General features: G+C 48.8%; 1 protein-coding gene across 3 annotated transcripts in view; it reads left to right on the plus strand.

The window, feature by feature from the left end:
• The window catches only part of LOC115843494 (tubulin-specific chaperone cofactor E-like protein), a 162,100-nt gene that overhangs the window by 97,034 nt on the left and 44,388 nt on the right, over positions 1-20,678 (plus strand). For all 3 annotated transcript variants that reach the window (XR_009564977.1, XM_060304204.1, XM_030839536.2), the window contains 7 exons: positions 767-1,054; positions 4,838-4,975; positions 5,322-5,487; positions 9,120-9,532; positions 15,496-16,066; positions 17,979-18,571; positions 19,865-20,438. Coding sequence is in view for 2 of the 3 variants with exons in the window: in XM_060304204.1 (XP_060160187.1) it covers positions 767-1,054; positions 4,838-4,975; positions 5,322-5,487; positions 9,120-9,532; positions 15,496-16,066; positions 17,979-18,571; positions 19,865-20,438 (2,743 nt within the window). In the remaining variant the exon portion in view is untranslated. The remainder of the gene's footprint in view (positions 1-766; positions 1,055-4,837; positions 4,976-5,321; positions 5,488-9,119; positions 9,533-15,495; positions 16,067-17,978; positions 18,572-19,864; positions 20,439-20,678) is intronic.

The following is a 20,678-nucleotide window of genomic DNA, read 5'->3' on the forward strand; positions in this document are numbered from 1 at the left end:
AGTCATTTACATATACAGTGTAAAGTTTTCATGTCTCCATTTTGTGCAGTGACTATACAAAGAAGCTAACAAACTACAAGAGCTGTAATGGAATTGGGCTCATCTGTGGATTGTAACCTTATCTTTTTCTGAGTACCGAGTGGTTCTGACATCAATAGAAATCCTTTAAATGTCTCATCCAGGGTGGAATATGGTTCATCTTGAGATCTGAGTTTGGTGATGGAGTATTTGATTTACCTTTCACTGACACTCCTCTTTTGTCATGTAATAGGAATCAAGGTCTAATATAGAGTTCCTCCGTTTTTTCATTTAACTTTCTGCTTCCATGTTTTTTGGGTTTTTTCCTGTCTATTTTGCATCTGTAACTCTGGATCTTCTTTATTGCCCACATAAGCCACTGCCTAGCCCAACACACACACACACACAAACACATACACACACACACACACACACACACACACACACACACAATCCAGTAGCATTTGATAAGTATAAATAAAGACAGGATAGAGAACATGAAAATGAGGCTGATTATTAATAAGAAATGCAGCTGGCTACAAATTGAAAGTGAAAGGAAACCAATGAGTTTGTCTGGAAGCAAATGAACCTCCTAGTTGAGCAATGGAAGCTGCTGTTTGGGGGTTCTGATTCAGTAGTTTAAAAGTCATTTCCATTCATATGATTAGGCGAGCATCTGTCTTGGTTTATAACTCTGAAATTGTCACGGTCTCAGATCCACTGTGCAAAACCTCTTTTATTTTTGTAGGTGAATAACAACGGAGTTGTTTCATTCAACGTGCTGGTGAGCCAGTTCACGCCCGAATCTTTTCCCCTGACGGATGGGAGGGCCTTCATTGCTCCATTTTGGGCAGATGTACACAATGGGATTCGAGGCGAGATCTATTACAGAGAGACCACGGACCCTGTCATCTTGAAAAGAGCCACCAAGGACATCAGGAAGTACTTCAAAGACATGGCAACCTTCTCTGCCACTTGGGTTTTCATTGTGACCTGGGACGAAGTAACGTTTTATGGAGGAAGCAGCACCACACCTGTAATCATTCAAATTTTCCCTTTTCCACTTCGTATTCTGACATCTAATTCTTGTCCATCTTCACTACTGTGAAGGAGTCTAATTGTTAGAGCTGAAGAATGTCAGTTTCCTTGAGTTACACTGAGGAGTCTTGCCACCCACTTTCCAGGAAACAGAGGGAGCTATCACACCTAACCAGTCCAGTCAGCTGTAATATTTCAGAAGATGTGTCATCTCTATCATGAACCATTACAAATGTCTAAAAAGAAGCCCTCCACAAGTTTCTTGCAGTAGGTAGCATTCCTATTTTGCAGGAGAGTGATTGAGACACTGAGACCCCATACGATTAGGGACCCACCAGGAACCCAAAGGTCCCTTTTCTTACCAGAGGCCCAAATGCCTCTCTCCATCAGCTAATTTCCTTTTCTTCTTTTTTCACAAAACCTGATAGGAAAAGGAAACTAGGGTGCCAGTTTGGAGCCAAATGATCTGGCTCATTTTATTATGTTATGACCTTTTTTAAAATTGTGACCAGGTCTAGAATTATTCATATTTGATGGTAATTGGATTGGGCAGTTGAAGTGTTTCATGAATAAAGTTTCAGCATCTGCTCAGAAATCCTAAATGGGCAATCAGATAACAGTCAGATAAGAAAGATTATCACTGGCATTATTATAGAGATAATCAACTTTCTACAGAAAGGGACAGAACATAATTTTCAGGAAAGCCTGCCGTTTGTGTGGATGACTTTGGCAATGGAGTTTTTTTGAAGCAGCAGATGCGTCTTCAATGTATAATTTCCAGTAAGCAAAGATACTCAGACATCTTCCCTCCGCTTTCTTAGGATTACTTCCAATCCCATCTGTTTTCCGATTTCCCTGGCGATGAGTCAGTTGTTTCAGGGTGAAACAGAAACTACTGAGTTAGAGGCAGAGTTGGAAAAGTGCTGGGCTTGCATTTCGTAGCTGCCCTGCCGTGAGCACCCTGCCTCTCTGCACCTTCTGACCAGAGCATCGCAAAGCACTTTATCACTAAGAGGTTCTGGAGAACAGAAAGATACAAGTTTAAACAGTGGATGCACTGGCTAGAAATAACCTCTAAAGAAGCAAAAATTTCCCCCTGTCATGTTATGGATTGCTAACGACTCCTCGGGTGATGTTTGATGTCCTTGAGCCTCATACCTTACAGCTTTAGAATGCAGGATGCCAGCGATCGATACATTTTAGTATCAGAGGGAGAAAAATAAAGAGAAGAAATGCCCATCAAATGCTGACCACCAGTTTTTCAAAAAAAACTTCCATTGGCAGTAAAAATGGCAAGATAATTCAGATATTTCCTGGTTTGTACTTGGGCGTAAATTTATGGACTAGGTGAGGACTCTTTCAATGAGGATGAATGAGGTAACATCTAAGTGCTTTGAGCTCCTTGGAGAAAAAGATGATAAAAATCCTCCAGAGCTGCAGGAGTGTCCCTCCAGCCCTGTCTTCGGAATCGGCCCCTCTTCCATCTCCCACTATCCTAGGCCCCCCCTTCTTTAGAGGAACACGTATCAACAAGCCAAGTAAACACTGGGCATGAGAGATCTTTTAGAAGCAGAAGCCCAGTAGAAAGTCAAGAGGATGTGTTTACTTTAAGGAAGGAAAACTAATATTTATTGAGGCTGACTGTGAACCCAGGGCTGTGATAGGCTATCTTTGCAAATCATTTAGCCCTCACAAGAATGTTCCCAAGGAAGTTCGCCGTCCACTTTAAAGGTGAGGGGACAGGCCTAGAGAAGTTAAGTAACTTGCCCAAGTGTCAAGAAAAGGAATTTGAACCTCATATGCAGCAGAGCAGGGTGCAAACCCAGTCTCCTAACTCTGAATCCTGAACTCTTTCCTCAGCTGCCCCCTCCAGGTAGCGTTAGAAGGCCTCTGAAGTATAAAAGGGCTTTTCAAGAATTAAAAACATGGTTTTACAAGAACAGATCCAGAGGAGTCTCACAACCCGTGTTGAAGAGTTACCTGTGGGGGGGGGGGTGAGAGTGAGGGAGAAGGTGCATGAGGGCGAGCCAGCTTCAGGAGCGTTCTTAGGATGGCTGGCTGGTTTTAAGGTGACTTCTGGGATCAGACATGGGTTGCGTTCAAGACCTGCTTGGACCAAAGATATTTCCAACTTTATTTCAGGAGAAGGAATTCACATCCGGAAGGAGCATCCTGGTCTGAAGGAGGGTTTAGCTTTGGTCCTTGTGTGACATTGACTTTATGCCTTTCTCTTGAATCTGACCCCACAGCGGCCATATAGGTGACTGCTCGCTCCTCTCTGTGTCCCACTTTGCCCTTTTGTTGAACGGGGCCAGAGAATGGAGGCATAAACCTGGGCGGCTCTATCATAAACGCCATCAGCTGTGGCAAGCACGGAGCTTGAGGAGAAAGTTCTCGTGTACAAAAAGGGCTTTTCTTTACTTGCACCTTTTCTCCCTCCCTGGGACTGTCTAGGATGGGAGATTTGGGGCTTCCAAGATCCTCTACCCCAGTTTGATTACACAGGATAAGGATGTGGGTCTTCCTCTGCATCTGACAGAATGTTAACCAGGACGGTATCGGGCAGCTGGGAAAATGCTAGGTTTGAATGGAAAAGGTCGAAGCAGCCTCTCCTTTTAACTCTGTTTTTTACTTGAATTTCCTGAAAACATGCATCAGCGGGTAGGGATTAGCAAAGGGAAATAGTAAAGGACAGAGTTTGCTACAGCTTTTTTCTGGAAACTGTTTGCAAGACTGATCTGAATGTATATAACATCTCCGTCCTAAAAAGTTGAAAATTAAGACTGTGTGTAATGACAGTGCACGAAGAGATCAGACTGGGAGCTCTGGCTCCAATTCTGTTTTCTGTTGCTGGGTCATTGTGGAACTTCCAGCAATTCATTTCCCTTGAGCCCTCAGTTTTCTTAGCTCCTATGATGGGAATGGGCCAAAAAATTGCCTGTCTTAGCATTGGTTGAGGTACAGATGGAGGTGGAGAATTTTGCAGATATAAAGTGATGCATAAATGCTCCATTAGAGGAGCAATTTCTCCCCACCAAGTGCTTTTTAAAAATCAATTTCCAGGGGCTTCCCTGGTGGCGCAGTGGTTGAGAGTCCGCCTGCCGATTCAGGGGACGCGGGTGCGTGCCCCGGTCCGGGAGGATCCCACATGCCGTGGAGCGTCTGGGCCCGTGAGCCATGGCCGCTGAGCCTGCGCGTCCGGAGCCTGTGCTCCGCAACGGATCACTTTCCAACCTGCATTTAAAAGAGGGGGAGCCATCTCACCAAGATTAGCGGTGTGTTCCAGGAAGCGAGAGAGCAGGGCCCATGCCACCACTGGAGTCCCACCGACTGGCATTTGCGTGCTCTGCCCTCTCCCTCCCCACCCCCACGCCCTACCCCACCTGCTCTGGGAACAGGTGCTCACAGCCCTCTCCCTGGCTTGACTAGTTCCTATAGTTTAGTCTCATGCTGCCATCTATAGGTGCCCACGTATTATCACATGCTGAGTCGGGCCGCTGACTTTCCTATCTGGTGCCAGTCAGAGATGTAAGAGGGATGCTGAGTCAGCCTCTAGGTTATTCTCAGGCAATTTCTTTTCTGGATGCACAGCCCCACATGTCTTGCTTTTCCCCCTGGAGGTGAGAACATATTTGGAGAGAAGGCAGAGCACAGAGGCTGGGGTCGGAGCAGCTCTGAGCTGCTTGAGTGGGGAGGGGGCAGGGTAAAGGGAGCTGCTACTGGGGAGAGGAGCTCCTGGGGATGTGAGTCCTGAGCCCACCCACCCATTCGCATCCTGCAGGTGAACACCTTCCAGGCCATCCTGGTGTCTGACGGCACCTATACCTTCACGCTCTTCAATTATTATGAAATCAACTGGACCACTGGGACGGCGAGCGGCGGTGATCCCCTGACGGGTCTTGGGGGAGTGATGGCCCAGGTAGGTGGTTCTCTGGCTCATCCTCCTATGTGTTTCTGAAGCACTGCACTCTCTTCTTATGCTCTTAGCATCTGGGGGAAATCCTGCTTTGAACTGGAGAAGCGTGTCTGGTCCTGCAGGTGGACTGAGGGACTAGTCTTGCCCATCTTTGATACCTGGATCCGGGTGTGGCATGAACTAGCGGGCCATTATCACCTGAAATGGTGGCCCCAGAGACTCCAGGAAAAGGGGTCTCTTGATTTCAGGTGTGCTGAAAACAAGATGGTGGGCAAGTAAACCAAGGTCGGGGCGGGGGTTAGGGGATGATGTGTGTGCTCAAAAGTCTGCTCTTCCTTTTGTGCTCTAGGCAGGATTTAATGGTGGAAACATCACCAATTACTTCAGCCTTCCGGGGTCAAGAACCCCTGATATTGTGAATATCCAAGAGACCACAAACGTCAATGTTCCAGGTCGCTGGGCATTTAAAGTTGATGGGAAGGAAATTGACCCAGCCAATGGCTGCACCTCCAGAGGTAAAGGCATTTCCTCTTCTCTGAGGCAAAGCAGGGTTTGTTTCATTGAGATAGACAGGCAGGCTTTTAAGCCATGGTAGGGGGGACTCCTGGCTGATGCTTTACCCTTTGAAGTCTCTCCTCTGGGTAATGGAGATCAAGGTAATTTTTGCGTGCACGTTCATCGCTCCAGGAGCTGAAACCCTGCGCTGGCCATACCGCAGTTTCTGAAGCCTGTGCCTGGGGTATGAACACAGCTCCCCATTGGGAACTACTGCACAGTGGACGAGGCTCTTGAATGATTCTGCAGCCAGAGGGACAGAAGAGAGCCCTCCTGTTTAACATTATTTTTGTTGTCGTTGTTGTTGCCATGTCCCCCTTTAAATTTTCCTTCTCATCTTTACTCCTGCTCTACCATCTGCACTTTGTAGATCCATGGGAGTGGGTGAGCTTGGAGCATCACCAAGTCTGTACCAAGTACCTCCTAGTATGATTAGAAAGAAAGGAGAAAACGTGTCATAGTCTTTAGGGTAGCTTCTCCTAAAATCCTCCAAGCAGCAGCAAAACATGCAGGAATTTAGGGAGAATCAAAGCCGGCTTTAGGTCTGTGTGAACAAGCTGTAGGTGAACCTCCGTGGGTTTCCTTTACATTGGCATCCAAAGTTTGGAGCCTCCTCTGAAATGTCAAAACCCCTTCGGATGTACAAAACAGCCCAGGACTCTCACAGGGACACCATGGTTTATAGATTCCTGCTTCTTATACGTCTAAAAGTATTCAGAAAACAGGATTTCTGGGCATATTTCTGCCTCTAGGAGTGGAGGCTATAGCAAGTAGAATTAGTCAATCATCTATGCATCTGTCTGTGCGTTTATCTACCCATCCACTCACCCACGCACCTACCCACACATCTACCCATCTACCCATCCATCCATTTAGCCTTCCAGCCACTGCATCTTTCCAAATGTGCTTAGCCAGTCTCTTAGGTTGGTGAAGATGGTGCTTGCTCTGGACCCCCATGACCCTACCATGGTAGAGAAGACAGCACAGAAACAGTGATGATACAATGTAAGACCTATTATGAGAGATATGAGTGCAGGGTACTGTGTAAGCACAGAAGATGACCCCGGGGAAAATGCTTCCAGATTCCTAAGAAAGTTATGGGGTGGGATGAAAATTTCAGGAGGTCTCTTGCCATCCTTCCATTGAGAGCATGGCCAGGTGACCTCTGAGTCTCGGCACCCCTGAGGGCTTTGATTTGTGTAATCATCAGAAGGGCCATATTCACCTGATCTGAAATGCCCACACCCTCTGCCCCCATCCCCTGCGCTGTGGTCACACTTATCAAACCTCTGCTTTTGCTCTGAGGAAAGGTCATTTGTGAAGATGCCCTGCCTGGGCATCTTTGCCTCTGTGGACTCTGTAAAGTCCTCCATGTTCGGAAGAGCAAATAAATGTTTAGAGCTAAGCCAGTATTAAACTGGACAGAAAAGAATCTAGCTCCGAAGGTCACCAGGATTTCAGAGATTGCACTCTCCTCCCTTACAGAGTGTAAACACATCTTCATCTAACGTCTATGAAGATACCAAACCAATGCCCCGTTATCTCTCTCGCTTTTATGGCCTGGGCTAGGGACCTACCCAACACCTCTCGCCTTTGTCCAAGTGTCATGGAGCTGACTGGCTGTGGCCGTGCTACCTAAGTGCCAGGTGACAGCCTCTCCTTGAGTCCCGGGAATGAAATGCTGTGATAATGGAAAACACTGGCTCACAGAGCTGTGGGGTTGGTCAGATGCCAGCAGTGTACAAAGTCCTCACTTTGACTTCATTCTTTCCCTCCTGAGTTATGGCTTTGGGTTTCATATACAGGACAAATTCAATCTCCTCATACAGGCTGCTGTGCATTTTAATGTGCCACTGGACACACATCAATCTAATGAGATGGGGATTTGGCCTGGGCGACAACGGGGGGAGTGTTGCATAGAGCTGGTTTATTATATCATCATTTTGCAAACAAAATTATCTCAGAGTCTACCTTTTGGTCCAAACCTCCTCTATGCAAAGACATTTCCCCCTCATTTATTGGAAGCCTGAGAAAGCAGAGACTGGAAATCATACCGAGTGGAGGCTGTTAGAATATATGCAGCCTGGGTGAGTGCCAAAAAGCATTGAGGTCGGAGGGGCCTGTTTTCAGGGCTGATGCATCTGACCTACTGGGACTGTGAATACATCTATTATCCCATTCAGGGGCCATATGAAACATAACTGCCCGTTGAGACATAATTGTTCCTGTTGGACAGATATTGAAAGGACTGTCCAACTGCCATGGCTTCTGCCTGGGCTCACCTGGCAGCTTTGTGCTCTGCATTAGGTCTTCAGTTTTATAAAAATTTGAGAAACCTTTTCAAACTACGGTTTCAAACTATAGTTACTCCTGGTGTATGATATTGTTTACAATTCTTAATGTTGTATCTTTGATACTTTCCTTTTCAGACAGTCTCAATGTACAAATACTTCTACCTTATTGACCTGTGCCAACTTTTTATAGCATCTCTGTTCCCCAGGAGGCAGGGATGAGAAAATAACCTTGTCCACATTCTGTGGGTCAGAACATTAAGACAGGCGGACGTTCAGTCAGTAGTCTTGGCAATTGATTGCAGATTTGTGACCATCGCCCAGTTCTCTTGACCCCGACCCCCAACCAAGGATTAGGTCATAGCCCCCAGCCCAGAGATGCTCCCGTGTCAACTGAAGGTTGATATGAAGAATTGGTAGATTTCAAGATTTTTGGTGGGGGAAATCATTCATTTAGAGAAATGGTTTTAAAGACTGAAAACCTACCAAGGCAATAGAAGTATTTTAAACATTAGAACATCCCTTAGGACCATTCCCCTCCCCATCTCACTCTCCTCCTGACGTAGATTCTGTCAAGAAGTTCTGTCCAGGGGATAAAGAGAGAGGAGTGCTGGACTTAGACCGGGCCTAGGGTGAGGGGAGAAGACGACTGGTGTAGGTGTAAGTTCTGCCTAAACAGTGTCTGTAGGATTTATGAGCCCGGAAATGTGGGAAGCCAGGGGTCAGCCCGTTCCAGAATCATCCCAGGAGGCCTGGGATTTAAATTTGTGGGTCTGACTCCTGATTCTTTTCTGGCACATACTGAGCCCCCAGCAGCTGTTTGTTGAATGAGTGGATGAGTGAATGAATGATCACGTTAGCAAATGAACCGACAGTGTTGCCGAGTTACCCGGGGGGTGGGGGAGGGCCTTCTTTCAGAATACCCTTCCTCTTATCGCCGAAAGGAAGGCAAGGACTGCCGTGTGTCCTGGTGTATCCCATGGAGTGAGACAATGTGTCTTTCCTTGAATGAAAGTGTGCTCACCAGTGGTGGTGACAATAATGTCAAGAGCTTAGATTGGATTCAGATGGACTTGGCTTGGAATCCTGGCTTCGCAGTTGAGTTGCTGCGTGATTTGGATGAATTACCTAACTTCTCTTAAGCCTCAGTTTCCTCACTTGACAAGTGAGGGCAACACTTCATACCTAATCGGGTTCTTTTGAGGATTAAACGGTATAAGGCAAGTAAAGTCTCTAGCCCGATGCCCAGCACAGAAGGTAAATGCTCAATAAATGTTAGTTCTACTGTCCTTATTCCCCAGGACAGTTCCTTCGGCGAGGGGAGGTGTTCTGGGATGACCTGAACTGCACCATCAAGTGCCGCTGTCTGGATTTCAACAACGAGATCTACTGCCAGGAGGTCTCCTGCAGCCCCTACGAGGTGTGCGAACCCAAAGGCAAATTCTTCTACTGCAGCCCGGTGGAGACCAGCACGTGCGTGGTATTTGGGGAGCCGCACTATCACACGTTCGATGGCTTCCTCTTCCACTTCCAAGGCTCCTGTGCCTACCTGTTGGCCCGACAGTGTTTGCATACTTCCAGCCTCCCCTTCTTCAGCGTGGAGGCAAAGAACGAGCACCGGGGGGGCTCAGCCGTCTCCTGGGTGAAGGAGCTCTCGGTGGAGGTGAATGGCTACAAGATTCTCATCCCCAAAGGAAGCTATGGAAAAGTCAAGGTGAGACCCTCTCCGTCCTTCACGGGGAGATGGAGAAGCTGGAGGTGCTTCAGCCTGGGGAAGACTTTCCCAGATCTACTGCTGTTTGCTCTTTGTACCAAAAAGATGCATGGATCTTTGTAAAGAGCCATGCAAACATCTTGTAAAATTCTTTACTAGGCTAAATTTTGTTTGTACAAGAGCTAACCTAGGCTTTCTCTTTGACATGTCTATCTGCTGTTTATCTTAAAGTACATTTAACTTCTTAGCTCACACACACACACACACACACACACACACACACACACACACACACACACACACACACATATCCAAGCTTAGACATAACTGGGAACAGAAGTAAATTGTTTCTCATGAACCTGGCTTGCAACAATGGTAGCCACGTGGCCATGCCCTGGAGACAGTGTAAACACAAAGTACAAACCCCTAATTCACTACAGCTTTTGATTAACAATCCTCACATCCCCCCATCCTGTTTACCCAAGAGCTGTGGCTTCATTCTCAGAGAAACGTCCAAACGTCCAAACTGATTGGTATATCCATGGGCACTGCCTGTCCAGGCAGCTGGAGTGGGCTCAGTGACTTCTTTAGTGAAACCTGGGTGGAAAGTTCCCCTGAAAGCTTTACCCCTTTACAGAATCCCCCACTCCTGCTTGGAATGGGAGAGCACAGGGATCTCTGTGGTTCGTTTAGCATATGCAAATGACTCCTGTCCCTGTCTACCTGGATTTCAGGCTGGGGCGTTGACAAAAGAGGGAGAACAAAAAGCCAGTAGCAATTACTCAATCTGTGGAGGCCCCAAGTTTCATGATGTTAATGGAGACCTCAGGGCAGCCATGTATTTATTCAAGCAATAATAACCAGGACCGCGAGGGGTTGATTGCTGCAACCCCATGCTGTCCTTAATCCCCAAGCATGGAGGTCATCACAGAGATTACAAACCAGAACTGATGCCAGTGTAGGGAGGTCTTTCTTTTTTCAAAAACGTGTTGTAGTTTTAATTGATGCAGCGTGTCCAACAAAAGGCAGCACCAAGGAACTAATTCCACTTTTTCTGGCTCTGCCCTTCCTAGGTCTGTGCAGCGTATCAGTGCCGTAATTAGAAAAGTGGGCTATTACAGTGGTTAAAATGCCAATTTGCTTGGTGTTTGGTTAGTCTCCCTAGAGACAGCTCTGTAAATCAAATCAGAGGTAAGAATTCGGCTGCAGAAGTTTGGGGTTTTTCCCTTTTAAATTTCTGTTGTGCTGTTGAGCACCACACTTGTCCTTGTGGATAGATGCTAACATTTCCAGCTAGAAAAATGTTTGCTAGCTCTCCCCTACTTCCTTGTCTTGTGGGGATGATGTGTACAATATCTGAAGTTGGAAAAGAAAGCTTCATGCTGTATTCCTATTTTCCATTTTGATTAAAATTCTTTTCCCTTCACAGTCAGACTCTTTTTTTTTAGAAGGAAAGGGACACCAGCCCCTTGCTTTCAGGCCCAGCAGCTCTGCTAATTTTGCGTGGCTCTCTTCCATCGTCCGAGCGTAGGGCATGGATTCCTCAATTTTCTGTAGCGACAGGGAGATGTGGACGTGAATGTAAATGTTTCAGAAAGAAAAGGTTATGTGATTCCAACTGCAAGCAAACAATGGGTCCCTTTTCCTTTTGCCAAATGGCTTCCGAGCGTCTCTGAATACACCTGCCCTGCTGGGGAGGGTGCCTCCATGATGGCAGAGACCCCACCCGGGGTGAAGTGGGGACAGGCAAGAGGGGGTGGGAGGCAAGAAGGAGACTGATTTGCCAACTTTCAGACACGCAGGGCGGGGCCTTGCAAACAGATCTTAACGAACAGGTTGCCTTTCTCCATATGCTGGGATTAGGAACTGGGCTCTGAATATGCATGTTCCCCCTTTGAAATGTTCTCAAGTGACAAGTAAACAATTTAGGATTGTGTATGCTAATAGGGGCCAAAGAAAGCCAGCTAACATCCATATATAGTAAATGTCTCCTTCTAACTAATACTTATCAGTTTTCATCTTTCTCCCCCAGATAAAACTGAGTAGTTTAGGGTACACCAGGGAAAAGAGTGCCAACGCCAAATAGCTGATGGTGACGAAGAGCTCTGATTCTGGGGTCAGGTTTGCACAAGCCTTGGGCCACCACTGCCAGCTGAGTGGCCTCTCTGAGCTTTACTTTCTCCATCTGTAAAATGGGGTAATCGTGTCATGTCTAGAAGGCAGGGCTCTTGGCTGTAGTTTGGACTTGGCTGTCTCAACTCAGCACTGAACAAAGGCAGCAGGAAGCAGTGGAGGGTCGGGTCCTGTCACCCACAAATAATGCAAGCCCTGAATCTCAATTTCCTCATCTGCAAAAGGGGCAGATGGTAAGGACCTTCTTAGGTTGTTGTGAGGATGAAATAGGATAACCACATGTGCGACGGCTAGTACAAAGCCTGGCACCCAGTAGGCACTCAGTACTCATTCCCACACTGCCATTCCCACCGAAAGTTCTTCTCGTTCTAAGGCCTGTCCTACGATGCTACTTCTCTCTCCCAACCTTGCTCCCACCTAACCTTGCCCCTACCCACTCCTGGGAGAGACATGGTTAAAGGGGGTCCTGGCTGGTACACAGGGAGAAGAAGGGAAGCAAACAGGGAGACTCATCAACATTGGCTCATCAGGGTCTGAGGACTGGGACAGCAGGAAAGAAATAAGAAGCCATGGGCTGGGTGAGAGTCCCCAGCTGCTCCCATTCCAAGCCCTCTGGGGTACAAGCACAGGACTCTATAAGGTGTGGCTGAAACTGAGACATGCATGAGAAAGAAAGGGGGAGAAATGACCACTTATGTCGAAAAAGAAGGGAAAATCTGGGCAACGCCGATGGGCAGCGTAGGGACACAGGCAGTGTGCGTGGGACGAGATCGGTTGCAGCAGGGGGATGGTTGTGACATCCAGAGACAGTCCCCCCCCCCCACCGCCGCACCCTGTGGCTTCTGCTCTGAAGTACAACCACTGTCCTTTGTTAGCAGGGGCTGAGTGAGAGGAGAGGAGGGCATTCAGCGAGGGAGGTGTTTGGCATTTAGGATTATACCGCCTTGGAGATTTCACTTCCTACATCTCAGCATAGAGCAATACACCATAATCACCCAGCGCTTTCGCTGGCTGACCTTCCTCAGAGTGTGGCTTTTCTCATCCTTGTTGGCTAACTTGCTACCTGGGAGATAAGGATAAATCAATCAACCCCTGGGTGTTTTTTTTTTTTTCTACTTCCTGCTCTCATAGGATGGCTTACATCTCAAGCCTGTTTTTTTGTTCCCTTCCCCCATAAGCCATACTAATTTCTAGGGACAGAGAATTGCACATGCCATTAGCCGTGGTAAACCTTGGGAGCGATGCTTGGACAGTCTATTGTCTCACTTCCTAGACAACGCAGAGAGTTGCAGCAATGGTGGCACTAAAGACCCTTGATCTTTCTGTGTGCCAGAAATCAGTACAGGTGCAGGGCAGCCTGGACGTGCACTTACAGTCAACCCACCAGGGCTGTTCTAGGACTAACCATCCATTCCAGCCCTCAAAAGTGATGTCTAGAGATGCCAGGCACGTTAAGGGTGAAAAAGAAGAAAACTAACTCTCTGTTGGAGGCTTATCAAGCCACTTACACATGGGACTCACTCCTTTTCTCTTTTTTTTAACATCTTTCTTGGAGTATAATTGCTTTACAATGGTGTGTTAGTTTCTGCTTTATAACAAAGTGAATCAGTTATACATATACATATATCCCCATATCTCCTCCCTCTTGCGTCTCCCTCCCACCCTCCCTATCCCACCCCTCTAGGGGGTCACAAAGCACCCAGCTGATCTCCCGGTGCTATGCGGCTGCTTCCCACTAGCCATCTATTTTACATGTGGTAGTGTATATATGTCCATGCCACTCTCTCACGTCGTCCCAGCTTACCCTTCCCCCTCCCCATGTCCTCAAGTCCATTCTCTACGTCTTCGTCTTCATTCCTGTGGGACTCACTCTTGATTCTTCCCCCATTTCTCACTCCCCCCAGCAAAAAGCCCCAGGCCCTGTGGAGTGTCCACCACAAGCTGTCCCTCCTCCACGTCTGGGTGCAGGTCAGGCCTCGCCCTCATCAGCCCTGGCCTCCAGCACCAGTTGCCCGCCTGATTTCTCTGTTTCTAATCTCCACCTACTTCAATATACCCTTCGTACCGGCCAGAGTGGACTTTTTTAAACACAAGTCTGACCACATCATTCTCTTACTTAAAACTTTTTGGAGCTCTTCCTACAGAAGAGAAATCCAAGTTGTTGTTTTTGTTTTTGTGGCGTTTTGTTTTCTCTTAAAAACATGCTTCAAAGACCCTCCAAGATCTGTTCCCAACACAGAATTCAGAGCAATTCTTCCAAAACGGAAGTCAGATCGTGTCGATCTTTTGCTCTGGGCGCTCTCTTCGCTCTCGGCTTCCCTCAGAGTCACAGCCAAAGTCTCTACAATGGCTGACAAGGCCGTGCCTGTTGTGGCTGCTCTTATCTCTCTGCCCTCCCCGACCACTGCCTGCTCCTGGCTCTCCGCTCCGGCCACACTGGCCCGTGCGAACCCAGCGCCCAGCACGCTCCACCCCAGGGCCTGGCCGTCCCCTCTGCGTAAGCCACTCTCGCCCCAGATAACTGCAAGGCTTCTTCCTCATCTCAAATATCCCCTTCCCCGTGGGGTCTTCCTCGACCCTCCTGTCTAAAATTAGAAACCCTCTTCCCTAGCACTTTGGATCCACATTCCCAGCTTTATTTTCCTGCAGAACACTTTTCTGATGCTGTTATGTATTTTACATATTGGTTTTGTTTGCTGTTGGTCTCCTGAAGAGGAATAGACAGTTCCAAGAGGCAGGGATTTTCGTCCGTTTCACTCATTGCTAATCCCCAACTCTTAGAACAGAGCTTGACACACAGAAAGGGCTGAGTTGACATCTACTGAATGAATGGACTCTGCCTGTGTCCAGCTCCCTCTCCAGCCGCCCGTTCCCTTCCCTCTGCAGTACAGTGACACCCCGATGACTGTCCCTATTCTCATGCAGCTACTTCTAATCACTAACAAGTGATTTTATTCATTTGTCCTGGAATTCTCTGCCCCCTACTCTTCCTTTGGCTGCTTCTGTTTTACCTCTAAAGACCCAGGTCAGACTTAACTGCTCCTAAAAAGCCTATATGACCCCCCGTCCCCAGGCTGGATCAGTGGTCAGGTACCGTTCTCCCACTGCATCACTGCATCACCTATGAATGCATATTTAAAACTGTACGTCATAAATATCAATTTGTGTCCCTCTTCCTCAGTAGACCCAGACCTCATAACGGGCAGAGACAATTACTTTTTTTATTCTTTATTTCTCAGCACCTAACATCGTGCTTGGTACCCAGTAGGTGTTCAAATTTGTTGTGTTGAACGATGGTATGACATAGGCCTGGTATCAGGAAGTGACAGGGTGAAACACTCAGAGAATAACACCAGGGCAGCCTCAAAACTCGATGGTGGGGACAGTTTATAGAGCACCTTCCAGCTGGGAGGAGGGGTTGGGGTGCTAAGGGCAGCGAGGGGGTCATGGAAAGTATGTGCCTTAAGCTGAGACTTAAAGAATGGATTTCGAGGAGAAAGGGGGAAAAGCCAGGTAACTAGTCTTTCAAGAAAAGACGTGAAGCTGGCCCAGGAGCCAGCCAGGAAGTGTTGACAAGCACCTGGTCCCCAGAGGGGTTTAGAGTGGCACTAAGCAATGCACGTCTGTCACAACTCAAACGCCGGCCTGCTCTCAAAGGTTCTGGGGCCTCTGCCTTCCTGGGAGGCAAGCCCGCTGGCACCCGAGCCTTCTGGGGGCCACTCTCTCTGTGGCGCTGAGTCGCTCCATCCCTCCCCCCTTTCCTGACCTCAGCTGGACCCACTGCCCTGGCCCCTGCTCACCTGCCTTTTTACTATTGCTGTTGTTGGCAGGTTAATGACCTAGTGGCTTCTTTGCCCGTCACCTTAGACTTGGGGGCGGTGAAAGTCTACCAGAGTGGCATGTCTACTGCTGTGGAAACGGATTTTGGGCTCTTAGTGACGTTTGACGGCCAGCACTACGCCTCCATCTCCGTCCCAGGCTCCTACATCAACTCCACTTGCGGGCTTTGTGGGAACTACAACAAAAACCCTCTGGATGACTTCCTGCGCCCCGACGGCAGGCCAGCCATGTCAATCCTAGACCTGGGAGAGAGCTGGCGGGTCTACCACGCCGACTGGAAGTGTGACTCGGGCTGCGTGGATAATTGCACCCAGTGTGACACGGCCACCGAAGCCCTCTACTTTGGCCCCGACTACTGCGGCTTCCTCAACAAGACCGACGGCCCCCTGTGGGAGTGTGGCACTGTCGTGGACCCCATGGCCTTCGTGCACAGCTGCGTGTATGACCTGTGCAGCGTGAGGGACAACGGGACACTCCTGTGTCAGGCCATCCAGGCCTACGCCCTCGTGTGCCAAGCCCAGGGCATTCCGATCGGAGACTGGCGAATCCAGACTGGGTGTGGTAAGCTGGCATCCTGTCCACACGGAAGGCCACGCCTGTGCAGGGGGGCCGGGAGAGGGTTTCGGGGCTCCTCGGAGAGCTCCCTGTTAAGACACATTGCCCGAGAGTCAGGGTGAGGTTGAAATATAGCAAATGATAAAGAACGAACTGTAAAAGCATCTTGACCTTTCTCCTCACCCAGTACTGTGGCCAGAAAACAAGAAACCACTGATGGGCATCCGTGCAGGAGACACGGAATGCGTGGCCGGAAGAGGGCCCTTAGCGGGGGTGGCCCGGGCAGAGTTGAGCAGGGAGGGGGCCGTTTCTGAGCTGGAGGTGGCTGTCCCCACAGCTGTTGGGGACATGTGGACACTGGCCTGGGGAATCAAGAGCAGCCTTTGGGAGAAGAATGCGCCTCCCACACGGAACCCATGGCATTTTTGTCCTTGGATGTTTCCTCGCTGCCTTCAGGTTCTGTGACCCCTGCTCTAGAGCATTTCCGCTGGTCCAAAAGGGGCAGCAGGCAGGGCAGGCAGCAGACCCGGAGAGAGGCCCTGTTCTAAAATGCCGGGTGGCGAGGAAACAAGCCCCCAAAGTGTGGGAAATCCAGCTGTCCCCTTGGAATTGCGCTCTTGGATTGAGCGTTTGGAACAACTTAGCTATCTTATGTCTTCCTTCTATACAACTTACATCTCTCTCACTTTTCCTAGTTATGTTAATGTTAAAAACGGGCAAACGAAAAACCCAATTGCTTCTTGGAATTTTGTTTCTTTCCTGGTCCTTGGTTTTCTCCATATGAGTAAACCGAAAATTATTATCCGTGCATTTGAGAGTGCTATGGAGGTGAGATTTAAAAGTTTCTTTCAGTTCCAAGGCCAGAGGGCATTTTTTTCCTATCTGTATAGGTTGGATTCATATAAATCAATATGTATCAGAATCAATTCTTAGAGAATTGATCAAACTACTAAAAGACAGTATATTTAAATGTTTTTGTGTGTGTGGACTGGCCAGCCTCTATCATGCCTGGAGTATCCATACCCTGATTGAAGTTGAGATTGAATATGACTTCTCTTTGACCCTTGTGCAATCCAAGGGCATCCAATTACCTAATTTTTTTGCCTATAATGGTTATTTTTTTTCTAGTGGTACTACTATCCTACCCTCCACGTTCCTCTCCCTGTCTCTCATTTTAGTGGGATGAATTGTATTTAAATCAGAGAACTCGTCTACCAGGCTCTTGAGTCTCCGCCTGTTGGGGTCAACCAGACTCAAACCAGACTCAGATGTTCTTAAAATAAGAATCGAAGCTTTCCAAGGCAAGAAGGGCCTTCAGAAGGCATCCAGTTCCAGTTCAGTCTCCTGGGGGAATAGGCACACAGGTTCTTTTCAGATAGCTAAGGTTCTTTCTTATTTTTAATATCCCAGAGAATTCATTTTCACAGTCTTCTTTGGTCCCTGTTTGAAAGTTCACTTTTTCAAATTCCTCCTCTAAGAGTTAGATTTTTCATTTCTCCTGTGAGTTGGATTTATTTCCTCCTAGGAATGGGCCGTGTTCTTTAAAGTCAGACCAACTTATATGCCCATCAGTTGAAGATCTTAAACCATCTCGATGGTTGTAATTCACCCAGTACTAAAGCTGTATTGAATAATCAGTCGAGTCTAGTTAGGATAGGAACCTGAAGTTTTATTTCAGTCAGGATGATCCAGTGAGATCCCGCCCCATCACATTGCTCAGTAGTTACTACCAGAGCAGCTGCGCCCCTTGCGCACCCTCAGTCTCCCTTCCCCCAGTGAGTGGTGGCTCGGCCTTCCCTCCAGGCGCCAACTGGTCCAGAAGGAGCATTCTTCCTCCAGGCCCCCGTGCGTGGTGGATCTGGCCGGTTAGCCCCTGGGTCATTCACCTTGTCGCGCTCTCTCCTCTCCCCTACGTCAGTGTCCATGGTGCAGTGCCCGAGCTTCAGCCACTACTCCGTGTGCACCAGCAGCTGCCCGGACACGTGCTCAGATCTGACGGCCTCCCACACCTGCGCCATGCCCTGCACGGAGGGCTGCGAGTGCAACGAAGGCTTTGTCCTCAGCACCAGCCAGTGCGTCCCGCTGCACAAGTGCGGCTGTGACTTCGACGGCCACTACTACGCCATGGGCGAGTTCTTCTGGGCCACGGCCAACTGCACGGTGCAGTGCCTGTGCGAGGAGGGCGGCGACGTGTACTGCTTCAACAAGACGTGCCGTGGCGAGGAGGTGTGCACAGTGGAGAACGGCTACCAGGGTTGCTTCCCCAAGCGGGAGACCTTGTGCCTGCTCAGCCAGAACCAGGTGCTGCACACCTTCGACGGCGCCGCCTACCCCTTCCCCGTCGAGTTCTCCTACACGCTCCTCAAGACCTGCCCTGAGCGGCCAGAGTACTTGGAAATCGACATCAACAAGAAGAAGCCGGAAGCAGGGCCTGCTTGGCTGCGGGGTCTCCGGATCCTGGTGGCCGACCAGGAGGTCAAGATAGAAGGCATCGGGGCTTCAGAGGTCAAGGTAAGACCCTTGTGGCCTTGGAGACTTTCCTGATGAGTCCCGCCAAGCGAAGGAGCCGCGCTCTTCAGGCTTGCCTGGCTGCCTCTGACCGTGAGCGGATTCTAGGAAGGCAATGACTCTGAAATGGGAGCATTTTCTAACTGTCAGCACCAAATAAAAGTCCGTCAGGTGGAGACCTGGAGTGAAGCTGGAATTCCTCGAATTAGAGCAGAACTAGCTCGCCAGAGTAGCAGATACTTATAGGATGCTTACTGTGTGCCAAGCACTAGCCTAAGCAGTATCACATTCATCCTAAGAGGTAGATAACATCATTATTCTCATTCTACAGATGAGAAAACAGAGGCACAGAGAGGTTAAGTAACTTCCCCCGGGACACACAGCCATAAAAGTGGGATTCAAGCCTGGGTCAGCTGGCTCCAGAGTCTGTGCTCTTTACCCTGTACTATGCTGCATCTCTTACCTGTAGATGGGAATACGTGTGGAGTAGCACAAGGGGTGCCTGCCATGGTGCCTCACGCCCTGCTGTCCTGGTCTGAAATACCCATCACTAAGCATGCAGACTCATAGATCATTAGTAAGAAGGAATCTTGGGCATCGTCGAGTGCAACTCCTTGTTTTCACATGAGGCTCCCAAAGGGCTAAATGAGGGCTGTGGGCCTGACAGCTGGAAGGTGGCAGAGCAGGGGTGATGGAGGGTGAGGGAGGAGCAGATCTCCCTCCTCCCAGTGCCATGTGCATTTCATAATATCACATGACATCTAATTTAGAAAGCAAAAGTCAATGCAGTGAATAAAGCATACATCCACAAACTGAAAGGGCTGTGTTTTTATTCCCATTGACACACTGGCAGAAATTAATTTATCAAAATAATAATAGGTAGATAGGTGGATGGACAGCTAGATAATTAGATATATACACTGTGTGCTTCCAAGGGGCTGAGACACAGGAAAAGTAAAATTTGAAGGGAGAAGAAGAAGGCAGGACGTCGGGGGCAGGAGGAAGCCACACGTCTACGGTGACTGTTGCTCACACTTCAGTTTTGTTTGGAACTAGCTTAGGGTCTCACACACACACAAACAGCAAATGTGTTGGATCAGAGGAGGCTGGAAAGAAAGAAACAAAGATGCCCATGAAAAAAACAGTTGATGTCTGTGTGGTTTCCGCACACTCTCAGCTTCTCAACCTTACTCCAAGGGCTAGTCATGGGGCAGAGCCACGTCTTTATTCACAGCCTAGGAAATTGTGGGCACCCTGTGTGTATCTGGAACTGATGATAGCGATTTGAATTTTCAGGTGAACAGTCAGGAAGTGGAACTGCCTTTTTTCCATCCTTCGGGGAAGCTGGAAATTTATCGAAACAAAAACAGCACAACCGTCGAGTCCAAGGGTGTCGTGACCGTGCAATACTCAGACGTGGGTCTGCTGTACATCCGGCTCTCCACCGCCTACTTCAACTGCACGGGGGGCTTGTGTGGCTTCTTCAACGCGAACGTCAGCGAGGAGTTCTGTCTCCCCAATGGCAAGTGCACGGACAACCTGGCGGTGTTCCTGGAAAGCTGGACCACTTTCGAGGAGATCTGCAACGGGGAGTGTGGGGACCTGCTGAAGGCCTGTGGCAACGACTCAGAGCTGCTGAAATTTTACCGCAGCCGTTCCATGTGCGGCATCATCAACGACCCCTCCAACAGCTCCTTCCTGGAGTGTCACGGCGTGGTGAACGTCACCGCCTACTACCGCACCTGCCTCTTCCGCCTGTGCCAGAGCGGGGGCAACGAGTCCGAGCTCTGTGACTCTGTGGCCCGGTACGCGAGCGCCTGCAAGAACGCCGACGTGGAGGTGCAGCCCTGGAGGACCCACGACTTCTGCCGTGAGTTCGGGTGACGCCATGGGGGCGGCCGGCCGGGGCGGGGCATTGATCACCGAGACCGCGGATCTTCTTCTCTTCCTGGTGCAGTCGCACTCAAGGACAATCTCATTAACCCTGCACATCTTCCCTAGTCTGATGTGTCCTCTGGAAGGCTCGTCCCCCCAGACCAGACTACTGCGCATCTTTATTGTTGTTTCTAATCACACAATCCCTCTTCGTTGTAGAACAATTAGCTATTGA

This window comes from Globicephala melas, chromosome 8 (assembly GCF_963455315.2).
Source record: "Globicephala melas chromosome 8, mGloMel1.2, whole genome shotgun sequence".
NCBI lineage: Eukaryota > Metazoa > Chordata > Mammalia > Artiodactyla > Delphinidae > Globicephala > Globicephala melas.